Below are 22,076 nucleotides of genomic sequence, written 5' to 3'. Positions count from 1 at the left end.
GGTCTAGATGCATGCTTAATAGCTAAGACTAGCATGGGCTGGCTGTGGCATCGCCGCTTAGCACATGTGGGGATGAAGAACCTTCACAAGCTTCTAAAGGGAGAACACGTGATAGGTTTGACTAACGTTCAATTCGAAAAAGATAGACCTTGTGCAGCTTGTCAAGCAGGTAAACAAGTGGGAGGAGCACATCACAGCAAGAATGTGATGACCACTTCAAGACCTCTAGAGCTGCTGCATATGGACCTCTTCAGACCCGTCGCCTATCTGAGCATAGGAGGGAATAAGTATGGTCTAGTTATTGTTGATGACTTTTCCCGCTTCACTTGGGTGTTCTTTTTGCAGGATAAGTCTGAAACCCAAGGGACCCTCAAGCGCTTCCTCAGGAGAGCTCAAAATGAGTTTGAGCTCAAAGTGAAGAAGATAAGGAGCGACAACGGGTCCAAGTTCAAGAATCTTCAAGTGGAGGAGTTCCTTGAGGAGGAAGGGATCAAACACGAGTTCTCCGCTCCCTACACACCACAGCAAAATGGTGTGGTAGAGAGGAAGAACAGGACGCTAATTGATATGGCGAGGACGATGCTAGGAGAATTCAAGACCCCCGAGTGCTTTTGGTCGGAAGCCGTGAACACGGCTTGCCACGCCATCAACAGGGTCTACCTTCACCGCCTCCTCAAGAAGACGTCATATGAGCTTCTAACCGGTAACAAACCCAATGTATCTTACTTCCGTGTATTTGGGAGCAAGTGCTACATTCTAGTGAAGAAAGGTAGAAATTCTAAGTTTGCTCCCAAAGCTGTAGAAGGGTTTTTGTTAGGTTATGACTCAAATACAAAGGCGTATAGAGTCTTCAACAAATCATCGGGTTTAGTTGAAGTCTCTAGCGATGTTGTATTTGATGAAACTAATGGCTCTCCAAGAGAGCAAGTTGTTGATTGTGATGATGTAGATGAAGAAGATGTTCCGACGGCCGCTATACGAACCATGGCGATTGGAGAAGTTCGGCCACAGGAACATGATGAACGAGATCAACCTTCTTCCTCAACTATGGTGCATCCCTCAACTCAAGACGATGAACAGGTTCATCAACAGGAGGCGTGTGATCAAGGGGGAGCACAAGATAATCATGTGATGGAGGAAGAAGCGGAACCGGCACCTCCAACCCAAGTTCGAGCGATGATTCAAAGAGATCATCCTGTCGACCAAATTCTGGGTGACATTAGCAAGGGAGTGACTACTCGATCTCGATTAGTTAATTTTTGTGAGCATTACTCCTTTGTCTCTTCTATTGAGCCTTTCAGGGTAGAGGAGGCCTTGCTAGATCTGGACTGGGTGTTGGCCATGCAGGAGGAGCTCAACAACTTCAAGAGGAATGAAGTTTGGACACTGGTGCCTCGTCCAAAGCAAAATGTTGTGGGAACCAAGTGGGTGTTCCGCAACAAACAGGACGAGCACGGGGTGGTGACGAGAAACAAGGCTCGACTTGTGGCAAAAGGTTATGCCTAAGTCGCAGGTTTGGATTTCGAGGAGACTTTTGCTCCTGTGGCTAGGCTAGAATCAATTCGTATCTTGCTAGCATATGCCGCTCATCATTCTTTCAGGTTGACCAAATGGATGTGAAGAGCGCTTTCCTCAACGGGCCAATCAAGGAGGAGGTGTACGTGGAGCAACCCCCTGGCTTCGAGGATGAACGGTACCCCGACCATGTGTGTAAGCTCTCTAAGGCGCTCTATGGACTTAAGCAAGCCCCAAGAGCATGGTATGAATGCCTTAGAGACTTTCTCATTGTTAATGCTTTCAAGGTTGGGAAAGCCGATCCAACTCTTTTTACAAAGACATGTGATGGTGATTTGTTTGTGTGCCAAATTTATGTCGATGACATAATATTTGGTTCTACTAATAAAAAGTCTTGTGAAGAGTTTAGCAGGGTGATGACGCAGAAATTCGAGATGTCGATGATGGGCGAGTTGAACTACTTCCTTGGGTTCCAAGTGAAGCAACTCAAGGACGGCACCTTCATCTCTCAAACGAAGTACACGCAAGACTTGCTGAAGCGGTTTGGGATGAAGGATGACAAGCCCGCAAAGACTCCGATGGGAACCGACGGACACACCGACCTCAACAAAGGAGGTAAGTCCGTTGATCAAAAAGCATACCGGTCAATGATAGGGTCATTACTTTATTTATGTGCTAGTAGACCGGATATTATGCTTAGCGTATGCATGTGTGCTAGATTTCAATCCGATCCTAAGGAGTGTCACTTAGTGGCAGTGAAGCGAATCCTTAGATATTTAGTTGCTACGCCTTGCTTCGGGCTCTGGTATCCAAAGGGGTCTATCTTTGACTTGATTGGATATTCAGACTCCGACTATGCTGGATGTAAGGTCGATAGGAAGAGTACATCAGGGACGTGCCAATTCTTAGGAAGGTCCCTGGTGTCGTGGAACTCTAAGAAACAAACTTCCGTTGCCCTATCCACCGCTGAGGCCGAGTATGTTGCCGCAGGACAGTGTTGCGCGCAACTACTTTGGATGAGGCAAACCCTGAGGGACTTTGGCTACAATCTGAGCAAAGTCCCACTCCTATGTGATAATGAGAGTGCTATCCGCATGGCGGAAAATCCTGTTGAGCACAGCCGCACAAAGCACATAGACATCCGGCATCACTTTCTGAGAGACCACCAGCAAAAGGGAGATATCGAAGTGTTTCATGTTAGCACCGAGAACCAGCTAGCTGATATCTTTACCAAGCCTCTAGATGAGAAGACCTTTTGCAGGCTGCGTAGTGAGCTAAATGTCTTAGATTCGCGGAACTTGGATTGAATTGTAGCATACATGTGTTTATGCCTTTGATCATGTTCATTCTGCATTTTGTTGCTTATTTTGGTGCTCAAGTTGTACAAACACTCCCTGGACCTCACAAGTCCGTTGCAAAGTGATGCACATGTTTAGGGGGAGATGTGTTACAACTTGACCCTTTGAGATTAACCATATGCTTGAGTTTGCTTGATTTAGTCTCGAAGGAGAATTGAAAGGGAAAAGGTGGACTTGGACCATGAAAGACTTCCACTGCACTCCGATGAGAGGGTAACTTATTCCAAGTTCATTTCATGAACTCTTATTGCCATTTGCTCTTAATTGAAGATTTTGGTAAGGCAATGGGGTTATAGGGCCAAAGTTGATCCCGTTTTGGTGCTTGGTGCCAAAGGGGGAGAAAATAAAGGCCAAAGCAATAAATGGATCAGCTACCACTTGAGAGATTTTGAAAATAGTAGAATAGAGCTTTTAGTTTGTTCAAAACTCTTGCGCATTGTCTCTTTCGTCAAAAGTTGGCTTCTAGTGGGGAGAAGTATTGATTATGGGAAATAGGGGGAGTTTTTGAAATCTTTGATCAATCTCTTTTGGAATGACTCTCTTTATGCTTCAACATGTGTGTTTGACTTAGAGATAGAGATTTGAGTTTGATTTGCAAAAACAAACCAAGTGGTGGCAAAGGATGATCCATATATGCCAAAAATGAATCAAAATAGATTTGAGTTCTATTTGAAGTGATTTTGCACTTGTTCTAGTTGCTTTATGTTGTGTTGGCATAAATCACCAAAAAGGGGGAGATTGAAAGGGAAATGTGCCTTTGGGCCATTTCTAAGTATTTTGGTGATTAAGTGCCAACACAAGTGCTTAAATGTGAATCTATGCCCATGGATGAACAAAGTGCAAATCACAAGTAAAGGTATGTTTCTAAGCCTTAGTACATTGGTTTTGTGTACTAATATATTTGTCTAAGTGTTAGAAACAGAGAGAAGAAGAAAAGGAGAATGTTGGCTGTGTACAGCCAACGGGCTGTTTCGGTCTGGGGCACCGGACTGTCCGGTGGTGCACCGGACAGTGTCCGGTGCGCCAGGCTGCCTCGACCTGAAGACGCCGCTCTCGGGAATTTGCCGACGGCGTACGGCTAAAATTCACCGGACTGTCCGGTGAGCCAACGGTCGGCCGAGCCAACGGTCGGCCGCGGAATCTGCGCGCGACACGTGGTCTGGCCAACGGTCGGAAGGAGGCACCGGACTGTCTGGTGTGCACCGGACTGTCCGGTGCGCCAGATCTGCAACGGTCGGCAACGGTCGGCTGCGCCTGTTAAGGAAAGAAATCGGGCACCGGACAGTGTCCGGTGTGCACCGGACTGTCCGGTGCGCCCGACGACAGAAGGCAAGGATGGCCTTCCAGATTTGTTCTCAACGGCTCCTAGCTGCCTTGGGGCTATAAAAGGGACCCCTAGGCGCATGGAGGAGGACACCAAGCATTCCTACAACACTCCTAAGCACCAAGACATCGATCTCACGCATTCGTTTCATTGTGATAGCATATAGAGCTCTTGTGGAGTTGTGAACTCTTTGAGTTGTGTTGCGAGCTCTTGTTGCTGCGTGTGTGCGTGTTGTTGCTCTGATCTTTTGAAGTCTTGTGTGCGTTGCTCATTCCCACCCTTGCTCTGTGCTTCTTTGTGAACTTCAATTGTAAGGGCGAGAGGCTCCAAGTTGTGGAGATTCCTCGCAAACGGGATTGAGAAAAAGCAAGCAAAACACCGTGGTATTCAAGTGGGTCTTTGGACCGCTTGAGAGGGGTTGATTGCAACCCTCGTCCGTAGGGACGCCACAACGTGGAGTAGGCAAGCGTTGGTCTTGGCCGAACCACGGGATAAACCACTGTGTCATCTCTGTGTTTGATCTCTTGTGGTATTGTGTTTTGTTGAGACTCCTCTCTAGCCACTTGGCAATAATTGTGCTAACACTTAACAAGTTTTTGTGGCTATAAGTTTAAGTTTTACAGGATCACCTATTCACCCCCCCTCTAGGTGCTCTCAACATGTGAGCAAGGTTGCCGGAGGAGATGTACACAAGTTTCTACAACGCAATAAACTTGGTGGCAGTATCGGGGTGTGGACCTCGTGCCTCCTTAGGCGTAGACGGTCTCTCGGTGCCTAGTGCATGGGTGGAGCATGGAGGTCCCTAGGGCGAACTCCATCAGCGGGTGCAGGCGAATTTTGCTCACATAGAAGATGAATAGGAGTTGCTTCCGTGTTCCTTTCCTAGCGAGAATGGTGAACACTGTTTGTTGTCGTTGTTGTATGGGAAAAGATATAAGAGGAATAGTTGGAGAGATATTGTATACAGAGGAATTTTTTTAAAGAGGAGATGATAAAATATATTGGTTAGTATAGATAGGAGAGAAATATAAGGGGAATGCTTGGAGACAGCCTAATCAAGGTGAGGTATTGATAACATAGCTAAGCATTATGTGAGAGTTGTAGACTGCTGCTTCACGTTGTGCCGCTGCGTGCATGGATGGATAGACTATCAAAGAGGATCTTTGTTTTTTTGTTCCACTGCTTCCTCACGCGAGAGGTAGAGCGAATTTATAAAAAATACCTGATATTTCAGTAGTATAAAAATAGGTTATTTGAAAGATGCACTAGTTCATTTAAGGGGTTTGTAGAAAAATCGTGTCTTCGTTAATGTATATAGATATGGGAGCGATTTGGTGTGTGTAGGTGTATTTTGAGTGATATAGGCATAAAGAGGGGAATATCTTGTGTAATCGATTATGTTGGTGCAAATGCACAATCAATCTATTCAAATCATCCATTCTACATCGTCTATTATATTTGTGTTTACACCCTCCCACCTTATCCCTTGCCTCCCTCAACCTGGTGTTTACTTTTTGTCAAACACTCCATGTAGTCCTAGACATTCTAACATGGGCTCTTGTTGCCTATCGTTGCCCACACATGACATCGTTAGGCACGCACTCGACGCTTTGCCTTCCGTCTCGACATGATTCTTCTCCTTCTAGTTCTAGCGCCATTGCTCTCAACCAGATCAAATCACCACTTCGTGCGTCGCCGACGAGCCCTCCAAGATTTGCTTGTTGCTCACTTCATAGAGCACTGGCGCATAGTGTCGTGGTTTGCTACTGTCCCATAAACTAAACTAGTTGGTTATCCGTACGTTGCAACGGCTCACAACAATCTCATCGATATTTTTTTGATTTTACTAATTGAGTTGACATCGTGGTAAAGGAAAGGCCACATAAACAGGCGATGTCGAGCCATCGAATGGGTACCATAGTCAGCAAATCAGGAACCCCCATCCCTCGTCTCCCCTACTTTCAAGGTTTAGTAGAGCAGAAAGGGAAGGGCAGAGGCAGTCATACCCCTGTTCATTGCCAGAGAAGGACACGACGAAGACCTGGACATCTGGAGGCGACATAGGTAGTATACTGCTAGATACATACAGGGAGAGAGCACACATGCGGATAAAGAAGATCAGCCGGAGCAGCTCCAAACCAAGAGACACCCGCACCAGGCGTTAGTCCAAAAAGGGCGAGAGAATGTGAGTGCCTTCCCAGCCCTGGACCCGCCGAGGCGACACAACACCACCACCAACTCCGTAACATATGCCGACTACTGCCGCGCTACGGGCCTTGGTTGTCCAATATCTCAGATCTGGACTCGTCATCGCCAAGATAACCTAATCGTGGCAGGCGCCATCGTGTCCTCCTCGGCAGCACGCACGAAGAAAAGCCAGGAGCAAGACCGACTCGCTCGTACCCGCGTCGACGAGCGTTGGTCGGCTCGCGGCTGCGACCGTGGGCGGGGGCAGCAGGTTGGGGAGGAAGAACAGGGTGAAGGTCGGAAAGACGAACGGGACGTCCGACGACGACGAAAATGATGGTGCGTGCATGCTGTGAAACATCCTCGTGGACATGCAATAGCCACTGCGCGGGTCGGTGTCGGGACTGGTGTCGGACGAATATAGGGAGGAGGCGTCTGCTCCTACGCCATCTGCCGAGAATGGGTGGCGCGGAGGCAGAGGCATGAGAGGAGAGAGAAAAAAGCAGGATGGCGAACGAGGTGACGACAACTGAAGCTAGGACTATCATTATCGTGCGGAGGTATAGATGGCCAAATAGGTCGTTATGGCGGGCTGGTCCGGGGCACGTCCCATTTAATAGTGCCTGGTCAAGTCCGACACGAGCGTCGTGTCGTGCTTGGGCCGTAGCCTCGACCCGTAGTGCTGATCCGATCCGACACGATTATATTTTTTTATTTTACAAAAAATCTTATATACATATGTACATTTATATTCAATATTAAAAATACTTGACCATAATGTTCTACTAGTTAGACGGCTTCACTCAGTGTCTCCCTCCCTTCTTTCATCACCAGGGCTTGATTCCAACCCCACCTCCTGCACCATTTTTTTAACATTTTATGCTAATTTAACCAAATGGCCTGACTGGCTAACGGGTCGGGCGTAGAGGTTGTGTGTATGGAGGGATGCAAGAGGTTAATTTGAGATAGATGTGAGAGGTTATTTGTAAAAAATATGACGCGAGACGACCGTTGAAACTGGTGATTTAATATAATAAAGATTTGTTTTCTTCTACTGTTGCCCGCAGATGATTGAAAAATCAAATTCTGCAACAATCGAGATTGTGGATGCCTCTATTGTCCATGTAGGATGATGTTTGAACAAGAGAATTCCGAGTGGTCGTTGCTGCCTACTCAAACATCGACATTGTCAATAGTTCTAGTGTTAGACAAAGGCTTTAGTACACCACAAAAGACACCATGCACCTCCCCAACAGTGAGTATTTAAGTTAGTACATGTGCTTGGAAAAGTATATATATATATATATATATATAGTCGTTGGAGTTAGAGACGACCGTTGAACTGCTAGATGATCTGGTGCACCACCAGACTAAGTCGGTGCGTTAGCTCCTCTTCAGCTTCAAAAACAACCTATCTAGTAAACTAGTCTGATGACCCACTAGACCGGTCCAATGTGTCAGCCGCCCGAGACCAGTTTCAGATCCTCTGCGCACTCGGTCCAGTGTGTCTCTACATAGACCAACTTTGACATACTTGGGTTTTTCTTCTTCAATCGAGTTTGGTTGAACACAAGGGAGTTTCTATGACTTTGACAATCATATCTAGAGACTAGCCAACTACTCTAAGTCATGAAACATGGTTGTTTTATTTACATCAAATCATATTCCAACTATTTCCCAATGAGTGATATTTTGATCATGAGTTTCCAACATTTCTAGATGTACCAAATAGGTTCCTTGGGTGTTTAGAACTTATCCAAAGTGTTGAACTATTTCTAGTTCCTCTTTTCCAAGTTTTATACCCAATAGGCTAGATTTTGAGCTGATTTATGACTTAGAAGCATACTAGTTGATCTTATTAACATGTGAACATACACTTGGCAAACTAGTTAGTCCATATGATCGTGATGGTCATCAAGCACCAAAATTAATATAGAAAATGGTTTAAGGCCATTTCCCTTTTAGCGACGTTGAGGATGAACTGATGCCTCGTCTGAATCTAATACAAAATTGAGGATAGGCGACATCGGCTACATAACAGAACCCTAGTCGCCATGGTAGATGTGAGCGCAGAGCGAGATAAGAGTCGAGAGGAGACATTAGGAAATCTCTATTTTTCTCATGAATTGGCAACAATCATAACAATTGCTATATCTCTCATGAATCGACAACAATCACACGTGACCCTAGACCCTCTCTCTACGTTGGCATGATTGATGAGCCAAAACCACAATAAAACTATATGAAGCAGGGGATGTCATACCACAATTATGACCTCTTAGTTGATTTGGCTAGGCAGAGGATAAACTTCTTCGTCTTTGACGCCCCAATCTTTCTTCCTCGCATGGAGAACCAATAGTAACGTTAGTCCTGCAACTCGACCGGCATTGCCCTCATCATCTAGCCCCTACAATCAACTCCACTAGAACTATTGTCGCACACACCTTCGATTCGAACACGTGGAACCCTCACACGAAGAACTCTGGTGGCGTGGTGATTGCTTCCTACGCTGTCAAGGATGACTGTTGGTTTACACTGCTCATGCGAGGAGATCTTCTTGTCCAGTCATATGTAGGTGAATCTCTCAACCCTCCATATGTCGAGAGATTGAACATGAATGGTTGGAGCCCTTAAGAGGGGAACAATGCGCCCCATATGTTCGGTTCGAGGGTGGATAGCTTGCATCCTTGGAATGAGTCTTAAACACCCACATCTATCTCTATCTACAATGTATAATATCTAAAAAAATCCATACCCCTACCCTCTCAAAGCAACGCTCCCATGCAACCACATCATTATAAAATGATATCATCATTTTTTCTCCCAACACATTAGTGATGCATCATCTCTGACAACGAGAAGATGAACAAACGTTGAAACACATTAACCCTTCCTCTATCCATACAATAAATATCATGAAGTGGATACCATATTCCTCCACTTTACCATATATGAATAAATTGTATGAGTCCTTGCTCTAAAAGAGTAATCTTAATGCAAGTAGATATAAATTGTCTAGTGAGTGTCATAAAGAGACATTCACAACAACAAAATAGTTTGATCAACAATCAAATTGATTAATTGTCAGAGAAGACTATGAAAGGATATTACCGGTCTTCAAGACTCATGAGTCAATCAACCCCAATATTCAACTAGTTGTGTAGGCTAAGAAGGTTTCACTCAGTCTTCTAGGTTGCTCTAAGACAATAACCATGGGAGTTAATTTGTCTGACCAATAGGAAGAAATGGTCATTTGGTCCTATGAAACAATTGGGACATGTTTGCGTGACAACTATCTGACATGACTTCTTAGCTTGATCTTCTCCATCATGTGTTTTTATGTGCAAACTCAAGACAAAGTGTTGTGTTTGAGCTCATGCACAACTTAAGTTGGACCATGAAGAGTATTCGTAATTCCAATATTTGATTCAATCATTTTGTATTTGACCAAACCATCTGGCTTATGCCTAGATATTTTTGTATTTGATAGGCAAGAGCATCTAGATTTAAGTAGGAGAGCCCTGCTAAACTATTATCTATTGCGAGTTAAGTTTACAAAATGACTTATTCCAATTACTCCACCTATTCTAGTCCACATCATATTATTTCAAAATGCAATCTTCTATGTCTAAATGGAAAACCCTATAAGCAAAATTCTCTATGATTTCACGAAACCACATCATCATGGTTTACAACTAAAGTCACTATCTCAAGTAGCCTTTGCAACCGACAACATCTATTGAGGCATATGACCAAACTAGGTCACCAAATGTTAATATACTTAGCTAATTTATATCTAATCTCTAGTGGGTTAGGGTATATGTAATGAAACCGCTTATTACCTTAGATGGGAGAGGGCTAGGTCCCTGCACACCTTGTCCCTTAATGTTTATAACCTCAGGAGTATCTAGTTTGTATCTAGTCTCTATTAATAACATGCAAATGTTCTTTTTAGAATGAATCTTACTTCATCCAAGAGACACTTGGGTTAGGGCACATTTGGATCCAAGGAGACTAGATTTTAATCCCATAAAATTAGATGCTTGAATGCTAGTTAGAAGTATTAAATTTAGTCTAATTACAAAACTAATTGTGTAGATAAGAACTAAATAGTAAGATGAGTATATTAAACATAATTAGTCCATGACTCGCTTATGTGATACTACAATAAACATTTGCTAATCATGGATTAATTAGGTTTAATAAATTTGTATCATGGTTTAGTCTTTATATATGTAATTAGTTTTGTAATTATACCATATTTCGTACTCATAATTGATATTGAATATACGATTTGACACAGACTAAACTTTAGTCTGGAAACCAAACACTCCCTTAGCATGTCAATTGCCATTCTATTAGCCAGCCATGAACGTCTTGGCATTCTTTATGAACCGAACGAAGAAGTAGAAGTATATATGTGGAATCAAGGTGCATTTGGTTTAGCTATGATTTGTCTACTTAAACAAGCTAAAAAGTAGTTTGATTGAAACTACTGAGTTGTATACTATGAAAAAAATGTTTATATGCACTTTGTTTAATTATCTTTAAATAAATATATCTAATTAAAAATCTATTTCACTATGTTCCTTATATTTTTACAAATAAAACTATACTCCACTTGCTACATAATTTTTATTAAAATAGATTTTTATTTCATTTATTCTAACAGTTAATTATGTTAACTCCATTTTATTTTCTTTTTATCTATCTCTTCATTAATATAGTGAATTAATAATTAAATTTCACAATTCATTTTTAATAATATTGCTGCTTATCGAACTTGGATAAATAATAAAGGTAGGGTACATACTGTTTTTAAATGTATACTACAAACAAGCTATATTTTCAAAGTAGTAGAAGAAAAGCTGGACCATTTGGTCTAACTTTTGATTTTTTAAAGTAGAAGCAGATTAAAAAACTGAGCCAAAGATACTGTGATGATACTGTGATGTAGTTTGCATTAATCTTGACCTCTCTAGTTTATTTAAGCTTCGGCCAGAGAGGACTGTGTAAATGTGCTTCAATTTCTTTCTCCAAAAAATAGAAGTTGATTACTCTGTGCAAACTTTTTTTTTCTCTCTTTGATGCAACTTACACTATGCAATACCTAAATAAAAAAAAGTGCACTCGTGACGTGTTGGGCCTAGTCGTGGTGGGCCTGTGGATTAGCCCAATCTACCACCTCGTCTTTCGTGGCGCCCAAGATGAACCCCTGAAAAGCCAAAAGCCGCACGCCTCGCGGTCAAGGGTCAACTGATCAAGCCAAAGCCGAACACCACCAACAAGGCAGCAGCCGAACACCAAACAAGGCAGCAGCCGCCACCACTTCATTGCGCGAATCGGAGCCCGTGGCCGTCGCCTCCGCCTTCGCGATTCGCCGCCGTTGCCCACGAGCGAGGCTTCCTCCTCTTCGTCGCCGCCGTCGCAGGAGGGGAAAGAGGATAAACTGCCATGGTGCGCTGATATTTTCGATTTCCTTCTAGATTCGACTCCGCAAGCGATTTGTTCGCGCGCCACTTTGCCTTTAGAGGTTAGCATTATCTGTCTCGCGTCTGACGATTCTGGACTAACACACAGGCGGGCAGGCTTCTCGCGAATCTAATCGTCATGGGCGGAACCGTGGTTGGCAGGGCCATGCTCCAGGCCTACCGCCAGGCCATCGTCAGTGAGTGCTCCCTCCTGCTGCCTCGTCAAAAGAAAAAAACATAGGATTCCCAGGGTACTTTGACTGTGCGGTGGCTTGAATCGTGAAACCACGACGTGTTTCTGTCTGAGGTATTAGTGATTTGTGGAGCAGTGGTTAAAAAAACGCTCTGATGTGTCATGTGAGGCGCAACTGAGTAATCAGTCTTTGTTCTAAGATTTAGGGATATCATTTGGAGCATCTCTGTTTATCAAAACACAAATTAGAGATACTAAATTGTGTTTTTGTTCCTAGTGATATCTACATCCTAAAGCATATAATCGATAAAAATATATATTTTGAGGCGTTGATTCATGGAATGCGGGCTGTCAGCCTGTCACAGTTTAGGGTGGTGGTGATATTATGGTACTGTACCGGTGTCGCCACTACCCAGCCATTGTGCATTGTGTTGATCCTTAGATTTAGGGACATCGGCACGTTGCTTGGACTGCTCTGTTTTTAAACTGCAAATCAAAGGTGTGAAAATGAATTACTTTCTTTCAAGCAGTTGCGCATTTGTGAACTAATAAGTGATGGTTAGCTCCATAATATGTCTGTTCTGTTCAGTAGGATATATTCATATGACTCGCTTAGAAAATTGCCATGGTGACTTCTAGTATTGAAGGATATGTGAAGTCCTTGTATGTGCCTTAGGCTTCCCGCACTGTGTGGGGTCTGAGAAAGGGTATCTTTAAGCGTAAACCCTTACATGCATAATATACAGAGGCTGGGGCTCGAACCTGGGACCTTCTGGTTACAGACGGTAGGCTCTACCGCTCCCGCTCTTCTTGTGAAGTCCTTCTATGTGTGCATACAAAATCCAATTTTATACTGTCCACATTTGTTTAGATCAAATTATTAATGCATAGCATAGCCTTTGTTTTTTTCTGCAAAGTGTCGTAGATCTCTAAGAGCAAGATTAATAATATAGCTCGCTGTTGACTATAAGGATCTTTGCGGCCTACCTTTTAGCCTATATGTATAGTAGATAACTCTTCACAATTAATTTATGGCTCATTTGTCTCTCTCATAAAGTTTCTTGGTTCATGTGTCTAACCTGGCTGTAAGTTTGTAGCCCGTTTTTACTCTCTCCTCATCTTTCTATCCTCTATGTCAGCATTTAGTCTGTTTAGAGCCTGTTATTATACTTGCTCTAAGTAGTTTAGGTTTTGTGTTTGGAACTTTTATGCGGAACCTGATTTTTTGACTGAATTGACTGGGTTCTGTGTATGACAATTACTATAAATAAATGCTAACTTATACTGTTTATGCAAGATGAATAAAGACACTTTAATGCTTCTGAACTGCTTACCTAACATACTTAGGTCCTATTTGTTTTTCTACTAGATTATATAAATTGGATTATGGTGGAAGGGTAGGAGAGTAAAATTTTACTTTGGGATCACAAATAAACTGAATAAGCTACTCAATGCTAGCTTATTTCAGCTTATTTGTGGTACTAAAGTGGTATTTTACTCTCTTATTCTTAGCGAAAGGGCCTCTAGCCTAGTGGTTAAGGACTTCCGAGTAGCACCTCCAAGTCCTGGGTTCGATTCCCTCCGGGAGCGAATTTTCAGGCTTGGTTAAAAAAATCCCCTCGCCGTGCTCCATCCGCTCTCGGCTTACGATGTCCTGTGCGCCACCCTCCGGTTGGGCCGTTGCAGAGTGGACAGTTGATGCCGGCCCGTTAGTGATGGGGGGTAGGGTTCGGGGATTTTCTCGGCCGAGACCATTGTTTCGGTCTCTTCTTAATATAATACCGGGAGGGCGGCCTTTCCCTCCCCGGTCGAGTTTTTTTCTCTCTCTTATTCTTCCACCATAATCTAACTTATATAATCTAGGAGGGAACAAACACACCCTTAATCCGCTATTTACCTATAAAGAGTTGGCTTTCTTCCCCCAAAAAACATCTACATGGCTACATTATCCATGTGCCATATGCCTTTTGAAAATCAATTAATCGTTACTGATTTTTCCTGTAGATGCAAACAAAACTGGAGCTGCCCAAGAAGCTATAAATGGTATTAGACGGGCTAGCAAGGCCATGACTGAGCAAGAAGCCCGGCAAATTCTTGGTATCAGTGAAAATTCGACGTGGGAAGAGATTGTCCAGGTCTGTGACAACATTTTATTCTTATGATGCACAAAATACGTCCGCGCAGCTGTTAGCTCCTGTCAACTCCATACTGTTAGAGCCATGTGTACAAAATCATTGCCTGAGCCAAACCTAACGTCAAGTTTCCTCCGTTTGAATACTTTGCAGAAGTACGACACAATGTTTGAGAGGAATAACAAAAACGGCAGCTTCTATCTCCAGTCAAAGGTTCATAGAGCGAAAGAATGCCTGGAACCTTTATATCAAAAGCCTGATGTACTGAACTGAGATTTTGCAGACGCCCTAGCTTCTGTTTGAAGCGGTATGCCTAATTGATCGATTTATTAGTGTGCTCAGAGATCAACGTTCAGTTTATTGATCGGTTTGCCAATGCGCCCAGAGATCAACGTTCAGTTTTGAGTTATGTGTTGGGCGCATCAGGTTGGTTCCTTGTAATGCCAGAATAATGTTTAACAAACATACCGAATTTTGGCTGATTCTCATTGGCAACGTCTCAGTCACTGGTTTTAATTCATAGTATGTTATTTCACACTTTGTCAACCAAGCAACACTTTGAAACTTTTTGTCGATAATAAATGGTTCGGTTCGTTCATAGTTTATTTTATAATATATATGATATAATAGTTTTTAAAACAATGTCATAAAATTCTTCACTGGGGCTGACCTTAGGACCACACAACAAGGCATGGGCACATGCCATCTGCAGCCACAAAACGAGCTAATAAATCCTTAGGTAACAGTTCGAGTTGAGATTTAATGAATAATTTCAAAACTAGTCGAATTTCTCGTGTGATGCGGGATTTTATGAAAAAATTAAGTATAAATCTTGTTGTATAAAAACACTTCCACTTTAGCACAAAACAAAAGTGTGATGAAAAGTTTTGAAGGAATTTGAAGACATAATTTAGTCTATAAAAATTTTATGAATACATTTTAAGTATAAATCTTGTTGTATAAAAACACTTCCACTCTAGAACATTTTTTCTACATGTAAGCTAGATAAATAAAAATGCACATATTCTCCATCGCCCTATGTGTCCATGGCATGACTATGTGATTCTAGGGGTCATCCTCGAAGCGAATGGTCCTACATCCTTCACTGCCCTTGCCTCTCCCTGAGGTTGGGGTTGTCCTAGGAAAAATGGAGCTTAAGACACACCGTGATCTTAGCGCATCTCCATGTCCATAAGTCATGTCCTCTCATCACCACGAGAGAATGTACCGACCTCCCTTAGAGTTGGGCTAGGGGCCACCTCTAGGCCCCATCACTCTATGTTATGCCTAGGTCACCATATATCTAAAAGCAAGTTCATAAGGATATGCAAAAAGGAAAGGAAAAGAGAAAGCTACTCGCTAGGGTCAAATATCAACCCGGTGTCATGTGCCCACAAACGGGGCTCTATGTCTCTACTACTAACGCTTGTGTGTGGAGGAGTCCCCGGACTAACACACCCTCTTTCATGTATTGCTTGGGTTGGCTTCCTCTAGGCAAGATTCTGCTTCTTTTGCGATGCCTCCTAGTTGGAGCCCTACCCCTGCATGGTGCTTTGGCACTAGGGTCGCCTGCCCCCGACGTGAGCCCCAACCGCGCCCTTCATGACCTATGTGGCCCTCATCAAACAAAAATATCCCCATCGGGGCCTCAAGACCGTTCGATCCACTGAGGGGCATCATCAACATTGTTTGATCGTACACATCGTTGTCATCGAATAGGGCAGAGATACCAACCAAGGTGGAGAGCATTTCACCACCGAATGACCCAATACAGAGCCTCACTAGACTACTAAGAGTTTTAGGATGGAAGATTGACTCTGGACCCCTTGTGACTTGCATCTCGTTATATTCACCGTCATACTCCCACATCGCCTTAGCGTGCCTCTTAAGGGGCAATGTGCAAGGTCAAGAAATGTGTCAAGAGGGTGGTTGCCGTAAGCCTTGCCTCAGCAAGCATTTCAATTTTCTACAACACTAGACCTTTTGCTTCATTCATTTCTAGGGCATCCTCCCATTAGGCCCAGTCGACCTCTGGCTCACCCACTGACATCTCTAGTTATGAGCTCAAGAGAACCAAGACATGCATCAAGAAGGTCCTCCATGACAATGTATGGGGACTAACACCAGGGCCTAGGGTGAGCTAGAAATAAACTTTCCCAAAGGGTTTGTGGTCACTCGAGGTCTAGGCTAGGAAGAAATGTCAGAACTACGCCACACATGGCCTCACCTCGAGAAAGGCTCCATAGAGGTAGGTGAAGGTAGAAAGAGCAATAACAACATTGGGCATAAGATTCTAATGCTAAAGACCATAGTAGTCAAGAATGCAGTAGAAAAGCGAGAAATGAAAACATAAACTCTGACCATGATATGGGATAGAAGACAATGCACCCACTCGCCTCCTCCTGAGTGGTCTACGGTGCAAGAGTTGTCGGTCAAACATGAGAGGTGAGCAACAACGAATCTCATCCAAGGCACTAGTAGAAAAATGCTCAAAGCCTGCGGGACGATATATTTTTACAGACGGATTCGGTTATCAACCGACTGTGCTATTTTTAGTGGTGGTTCCTTAAGAAAACCGTCACTATAAATCGTATTTCTACAGGCGATTCCTTAAGAAAACCGCCTGTAAAAATCTATGATTTCTAGAGGCGGTTTTCTTAAGGTACCGCCTGTAGAAATCGATTTCTAGTGGCGGTTTTCTTAAAGAGTCGCCACTAGAAATCATTTTATCCTTAATTTTTCGAGTTTTTCAAACGACCTCGTATGACCAAACCACTAAAATAAAAGTTGTAGATCTCTAAAAGTTATGAAACTTTGTAGTTGACAACGTTTTTATTTGAACTCATTTCAGTTCTCAAAAATTGAATCTAAGTATATCAAATTTAAAAATCAAAATTTGTAAACTATCTCGAATGAAAAAGTGTCAAAATAAAAGTTGTAGAACTTCAAAAGTTATTCAACTTTGTAGTTGACAACTTTTTTATTTAAATTCGTTTACGGTCTCAAACAAGCAATTTACACTCAAATGATTGTAATATGTGGACAATAAAACTACAAAATAGACATAAAGCATGGTATAGACGGACTGGTAGTGGAGGATACACGCAAGGGTGAGGTTGACGGTTCGATTACTAACAACCGTGTAGCGCACGAATTTTGCGTGAAAAATACCGCGACTTGTGACTTAAATGACAGACGGGTGGGGTTGGGTAGGCTAAGTCCTCTCCTTAAATAATTTTTTTGCTTTTTAAAAAACTCGTTTAATGTTTCTAAAAATATTTTTTAGTAGCAGATTTATTACGTCGACCGAAAATTGATTTCCACTGGTGGTTTTCTTAACTCAACCGCCAGTGGAAATCAATTTCCACTGGTGGTCCTCAGTTACCCGCCTGTAAAAATGATGATTTTTAATGGCCCCCTAGTATCGACGGTTCTAAAAAACGCCAATAAAAATAGCTTTGCAACCGTCACTATAGAGCTCCTTTGTACTAATGAGGATCTCTCAAATCTTGTCCAAACCTTATTTGTTCAACACATGTGCACGAGGAAGATGGTCCAAAATGAAATTGGCTGCCATCACGAACAATAAAGATCGTAAAGGAGATCATGAGGGAATGCAAGAGGAAGTAGACAACTGAAGAAAGTAAAGGCTGGAAGGTTGCAAGTTTGTGTGAAAAAGGGTTAAGATTTCATGTCGAGGTCTATTTATTTTTTTCTCCACTCCTCTCCTCTCCTCTCTCCCTCCCTTTGTTAACTAGGTGAAGAACCCAAAGCGCCGCATCACCCATGTAAAAAGGCGATCCATGCGATATAATAGGCTACAGGAGTAATTGTCCAACCACTACGATGATTACACATAAGATTCTCGCCATATGTGATGTCATAGCTTCATCATGTTCCCTTGGTCGAGTTTTCGCTGGAGAATCATGAGAATTACCAAATTATTTCCCCACTAAGAAATTAGGAATAATTAAGCTTCATCCGAATAATTATTAGGTTCTTAACTCGAGGGATGTCACATCTCTTCAAAGGAAACAAACACAAAACATGTCTGACACCGACGCTTCGGCTTATCAGCTAAAGTTGGCAATGACTAATTGCTAGCACCCCATGGCGCAACTATAAGGTTCATGTACAAAACTCAAGGGATAATTGAATCATGGTATGAGTTTGCTCTGATGTGATGGGTTGCTGCTCCCTAACTATGTTTGGTCCTTCCCTTGTGATCGGTTGCCCTGAGGGCTCAATTGTCATTATACTTGCCAACTCCTCTAATGACGAGACATGTTGTCTCAAGCAGATTCTTGGAACCTGTTTCATTATGTTTCTATCAAGAAAAATATGCCCACATGTAGGATCAATCTAGTAGTGGACCCAAGGGCCTATATTAGTACTCAAGGAAGGATATACCTGAAAGGGAAATGTGCATTTGGGCTATTTGTATATTGTTTTGGTGATAAGATGCACAACACACTATGTGTGAACTAACATAATGTTGAGCAAAGGAATATCAAGATGGATCAAGTGTGAAGGTAAGTTCTAGACACTTAGTCAATTGTTTTATGTGCTAAACATGCTTGTCTAAGTGCCAGGAACTCAATTAAGCCAAGTCCAAAAGGAGCAAAAGGATTTCGGCTGAAACAGCCAGTATAGCACCAGTTGTGGGTGCACCGGACACTGTCCGGTGCCCAGGCTGGCTCAGCGACGAACTCACTGTTCTCGGGAATCGCCGAGGACACCACGACTAAAATTCATCGGACTGTCCGGTGAGCCAACAATGTCCAAGCCAACGGTCGGTAGCGCGATCGGCGCGCAATCAACGGGCGACGCGTAGCCAGAGTCAACGGTCACTAGGCAGCACCAGACTGTGTCCGGTGTGCCAAGGGGATCGAGGGTTCAACGGTCAGCTTCGCCAGACAAGGAAAGAAATTATGCATTGTTCATGTCCTTGTGCACCGAACTGTCCGGTGCACCAACGGCAGAAGGCAAGAATTGCCTGCCAAATGGAGCTCCAACGGCTCCTAGCTGCCTTGGGGCTATAAAAGGGGGCCCCTAGGCGCATGGAGCAATACACCAAGTCTCCATTGAACATCCTAAGACACCTAGACTCCGCAAGCACACATTCGTATAATTGTGTTTGAGATTTGAGCACTTGTTGAGTTGTGAACTCGCTGCGATGTGTTTGTGTGCTCGTTTCTTGACTTATGTGCGTGTCATTGCTGCGACTCTAGCTCTTGCGTGTGTTTCTATTCCCTCCCTTACTCTTGTGGTTTTCACTGTGATCAATATCTTAAGGGTGAGAGGCTCCAACTTGTGGAGATTCCTCACAAGGGAAACATCCGCTATAAGGAAGAAAATCGTGGTATTCAAGTGGATCATTGGATCGCTTGAAAGGGGTTGAGTGCAACCCTCGTCCATTGGGACGCCACAACGTGGAAGTAGACAAGTGTTCTATTTGGCCAAACCACGGGATAAAATCATTATGTCATCTGTTGTTATTCGTGTGCGATTCTCTCTGCTTCCACTCACTTGATAATTGCTCTAAGTTTAATACTCACCTTGTGAAGAGCAATTAAGTGAAGAAGTCATCTCTCTCTAGACATAGCACCTTGGTTTTGATTCCACTAACATTACATAAACCAAGTTTGTGTCATTTAGCGTTGATTTTTACATGATCACCTATTCACCCCCCCTCTAGGTGCTCTCAATTGGTATCAGAGCCATACTCTTCATTAAGGGACTAACCGCCCAAAGAGATGGATCCTAAAGGTAAGGGGATGGTGATCAACAACAAATAGAAGGAGACCTTCTATGTCGACGAGCCAAAAGGCAACAAGCCACTGACTCAGGCTCAAGTCATAAGAAGAGGGATGGGAAGAAGAAGAGGCGCATAAAGAAGATCATCTACTACGACAGCGAAACCTCCTCCTCTTCACCAAGGGATGACGACGACAAAGACTCTTCGTCGAAAAAGAAAACAGTTAATCAAAACTATTCTTTTGATTATTCTCGCATCCCTTATAATTCGAATGACCATTTACTATCTATTCCATTTGGAAAACCCCCAGACTTTGATGGAGAGGACTACTCATTTTGGAGTCATAAAATGCGCAGTCACTTATTTTCTCTCCATCCTAGTACGAGAAATTGTTGAAAATGGAATGCATTTCGATAGCACTGACAATTCTGTATTTATTAATGAGCAAATACATAAAAATGCCCAAGCTACCATTGTTTTGCTAGCATCTCTATGCAGGGATGAATACAACAAAGTGAGCGGCTTGGACAATGCCAAGCAAATATGGGATACCCTCAAGATCTCTCATGAGGGTAATGACGCCACCATGATTACCAAGATGGAACTGGTGGAAGGCGAGCTGGGGAGGTTCGCCATGATAAGGGGAGAGAAGCCAACTCAAACTTACAACAGGCTCAAGACCCTGATCAACAAGATTCGAAGCTATGGGAGTACAAGATGGACAGATCATGACATCATTCGACTCATGCTAAGGTCATTTACCATTATTGATCCTCATCTTGTAAATCTTATTCGTGAGAACTCCAGATACACCAAGATGACGCCCGAGGAAATTTTCGGAAAATTCGTGAGCGGGCGCATGATGGTGAAGGAAGCAAGGTATGTAGACGATGCCGCAAACGGACCGCTTCCTCTCTACGAGCCGCAGCCTGTTGCTCTAAAAGCAACAAGTAGCAAGGAGGCGCTACCTAGCAAGGTAGCACAAGTAGAGGCTGTCGGGCTCAACGAGGATGAAATGGCGCTTATAATCAAGCGTTTCAAGACCGCTTTAAAGGGACGCAAGGAATATCCCAACAAGAGCAAGTCCAAGGGAAAGCACTCCTGCTTTAAGTGTGGTAAATCTGGTCATTTTATAGCACAATGTCCCGATAATGACAATGATCAGGAACAAGAGAAGAAAGGGAAGAAGGAAAGGAAGACGAACTACATGAAGGCAAAGGGCGAGGCGCACATTAGAAAAGAATGGGACTTCGATTGTTCTTCATCCGACTCTGATGATGAAGGACTAGCTACCTCAGCCTTCAATAAGTCCTTCCTCTTCCCCAACGAATGCCACACGTGCCTTATGGCTAAGGAGAAGAAGGTACGTACACGAGATACACCTAAGTACACTTCTTCTAGTGATGAAGAATCTTCTGACGATGAAGTAGACTATAATGATCTATTTAAAAGATTAGATAGATAAAATAATGAATTGATTGATGCTCTTAATGAAAAAGATAGGCTTCTAGAAAAGCAAGAAGATATTCTTTATGAGGAACATGAAAAATTCATTAATGTTCAAAAATCTCTTGCTCTAGAAATTAAGCAAAATGAACTATTGACTTCTGAGTTGTCTGCTTGCAATGACTCTATCTCTAAGCTTAAGAAGAAGTAAATTTTGCTAGTTCATCTATAGAGCATGTTGTTATCTGCAATAGCTGCAAAGAATTTAACATTGATGCATGTAATGAACATGCCTCTACTATTCTTAAGTTAAATAATGATGTTGCAAGTCTTAATGCTCAACTTAAGACTTGCAAGAATAATTATGAGAAACTAAAATTTGCTAGGGATGCCTACATCGTTGGTAGACACTCCTCTATTAAGGATGGACTTGGTTTCCAAAAGGAGACCAAGAACTTAACAAGGCAAAGGACTTCCAATCTCAACAAGGAAAAAGGAAAGGCTCCTATGACTAGTAGCTCCTATTCTTCACATGACCAAAAGAACCATGCTTATTTTTATGCTCATGTCAAGAATATTTTTAGTGCTACTCATCATGATAGGTGTTGTAATCATGATGTTTTATCTACTCGTCATGATGCGGCATTTAATTCTCATACCATGTTTGCAACTAGCTCTTCATATACTCATGG

The 22,076-nt window shown here is 42.9% G+C and overlaps 1 protein-coding gene across 1 annotated transcript; it reads left to right on the top strand.

Moving 5' to 3' along the window:
- The first annotated feature begins 11,660 nt into the window (after positions 1-11,660).
- Positions 11,661-14,779, top strand: LOC100280402 (uncharacterized). Its single transcript, NM_001153325.1, is given in 4 exon segments — positions 11,661-11,841; positions 11,965-12,052; positions 14,053-14,183; positions 14,334-14,779. Coding segments are annotated over 4 exon segments (342 nt in total). The 5' UTR covers positions 11,661-11,838; the 3' UTR covers positions 14,454-14,779.
- The last annotated feature ends 7,297 nt before the right edge of the window (positions 14,780-22,076 follow it).

Source organism: Zea mays, chromosome 3 (assembly GCF_902167145.1).
Source record: "Zea mays cultivar B73 chromosome 3, Zm-B73-REFERENCE-NAM-5.0, whole genome shotgun sequence".
In the NCBI taxonomy this organism is placed as follows: Eukaryota; Viridiplantae; Streptophyta; class Magnoliopsida; order Poales; family Poaceae; genus Zea; species Zea mays.
The sequence above is the reverse complement of the archived record's forward strand: the minus strand, read 5'-3'. Positions and strand labels throughout refer to the sequence as shown.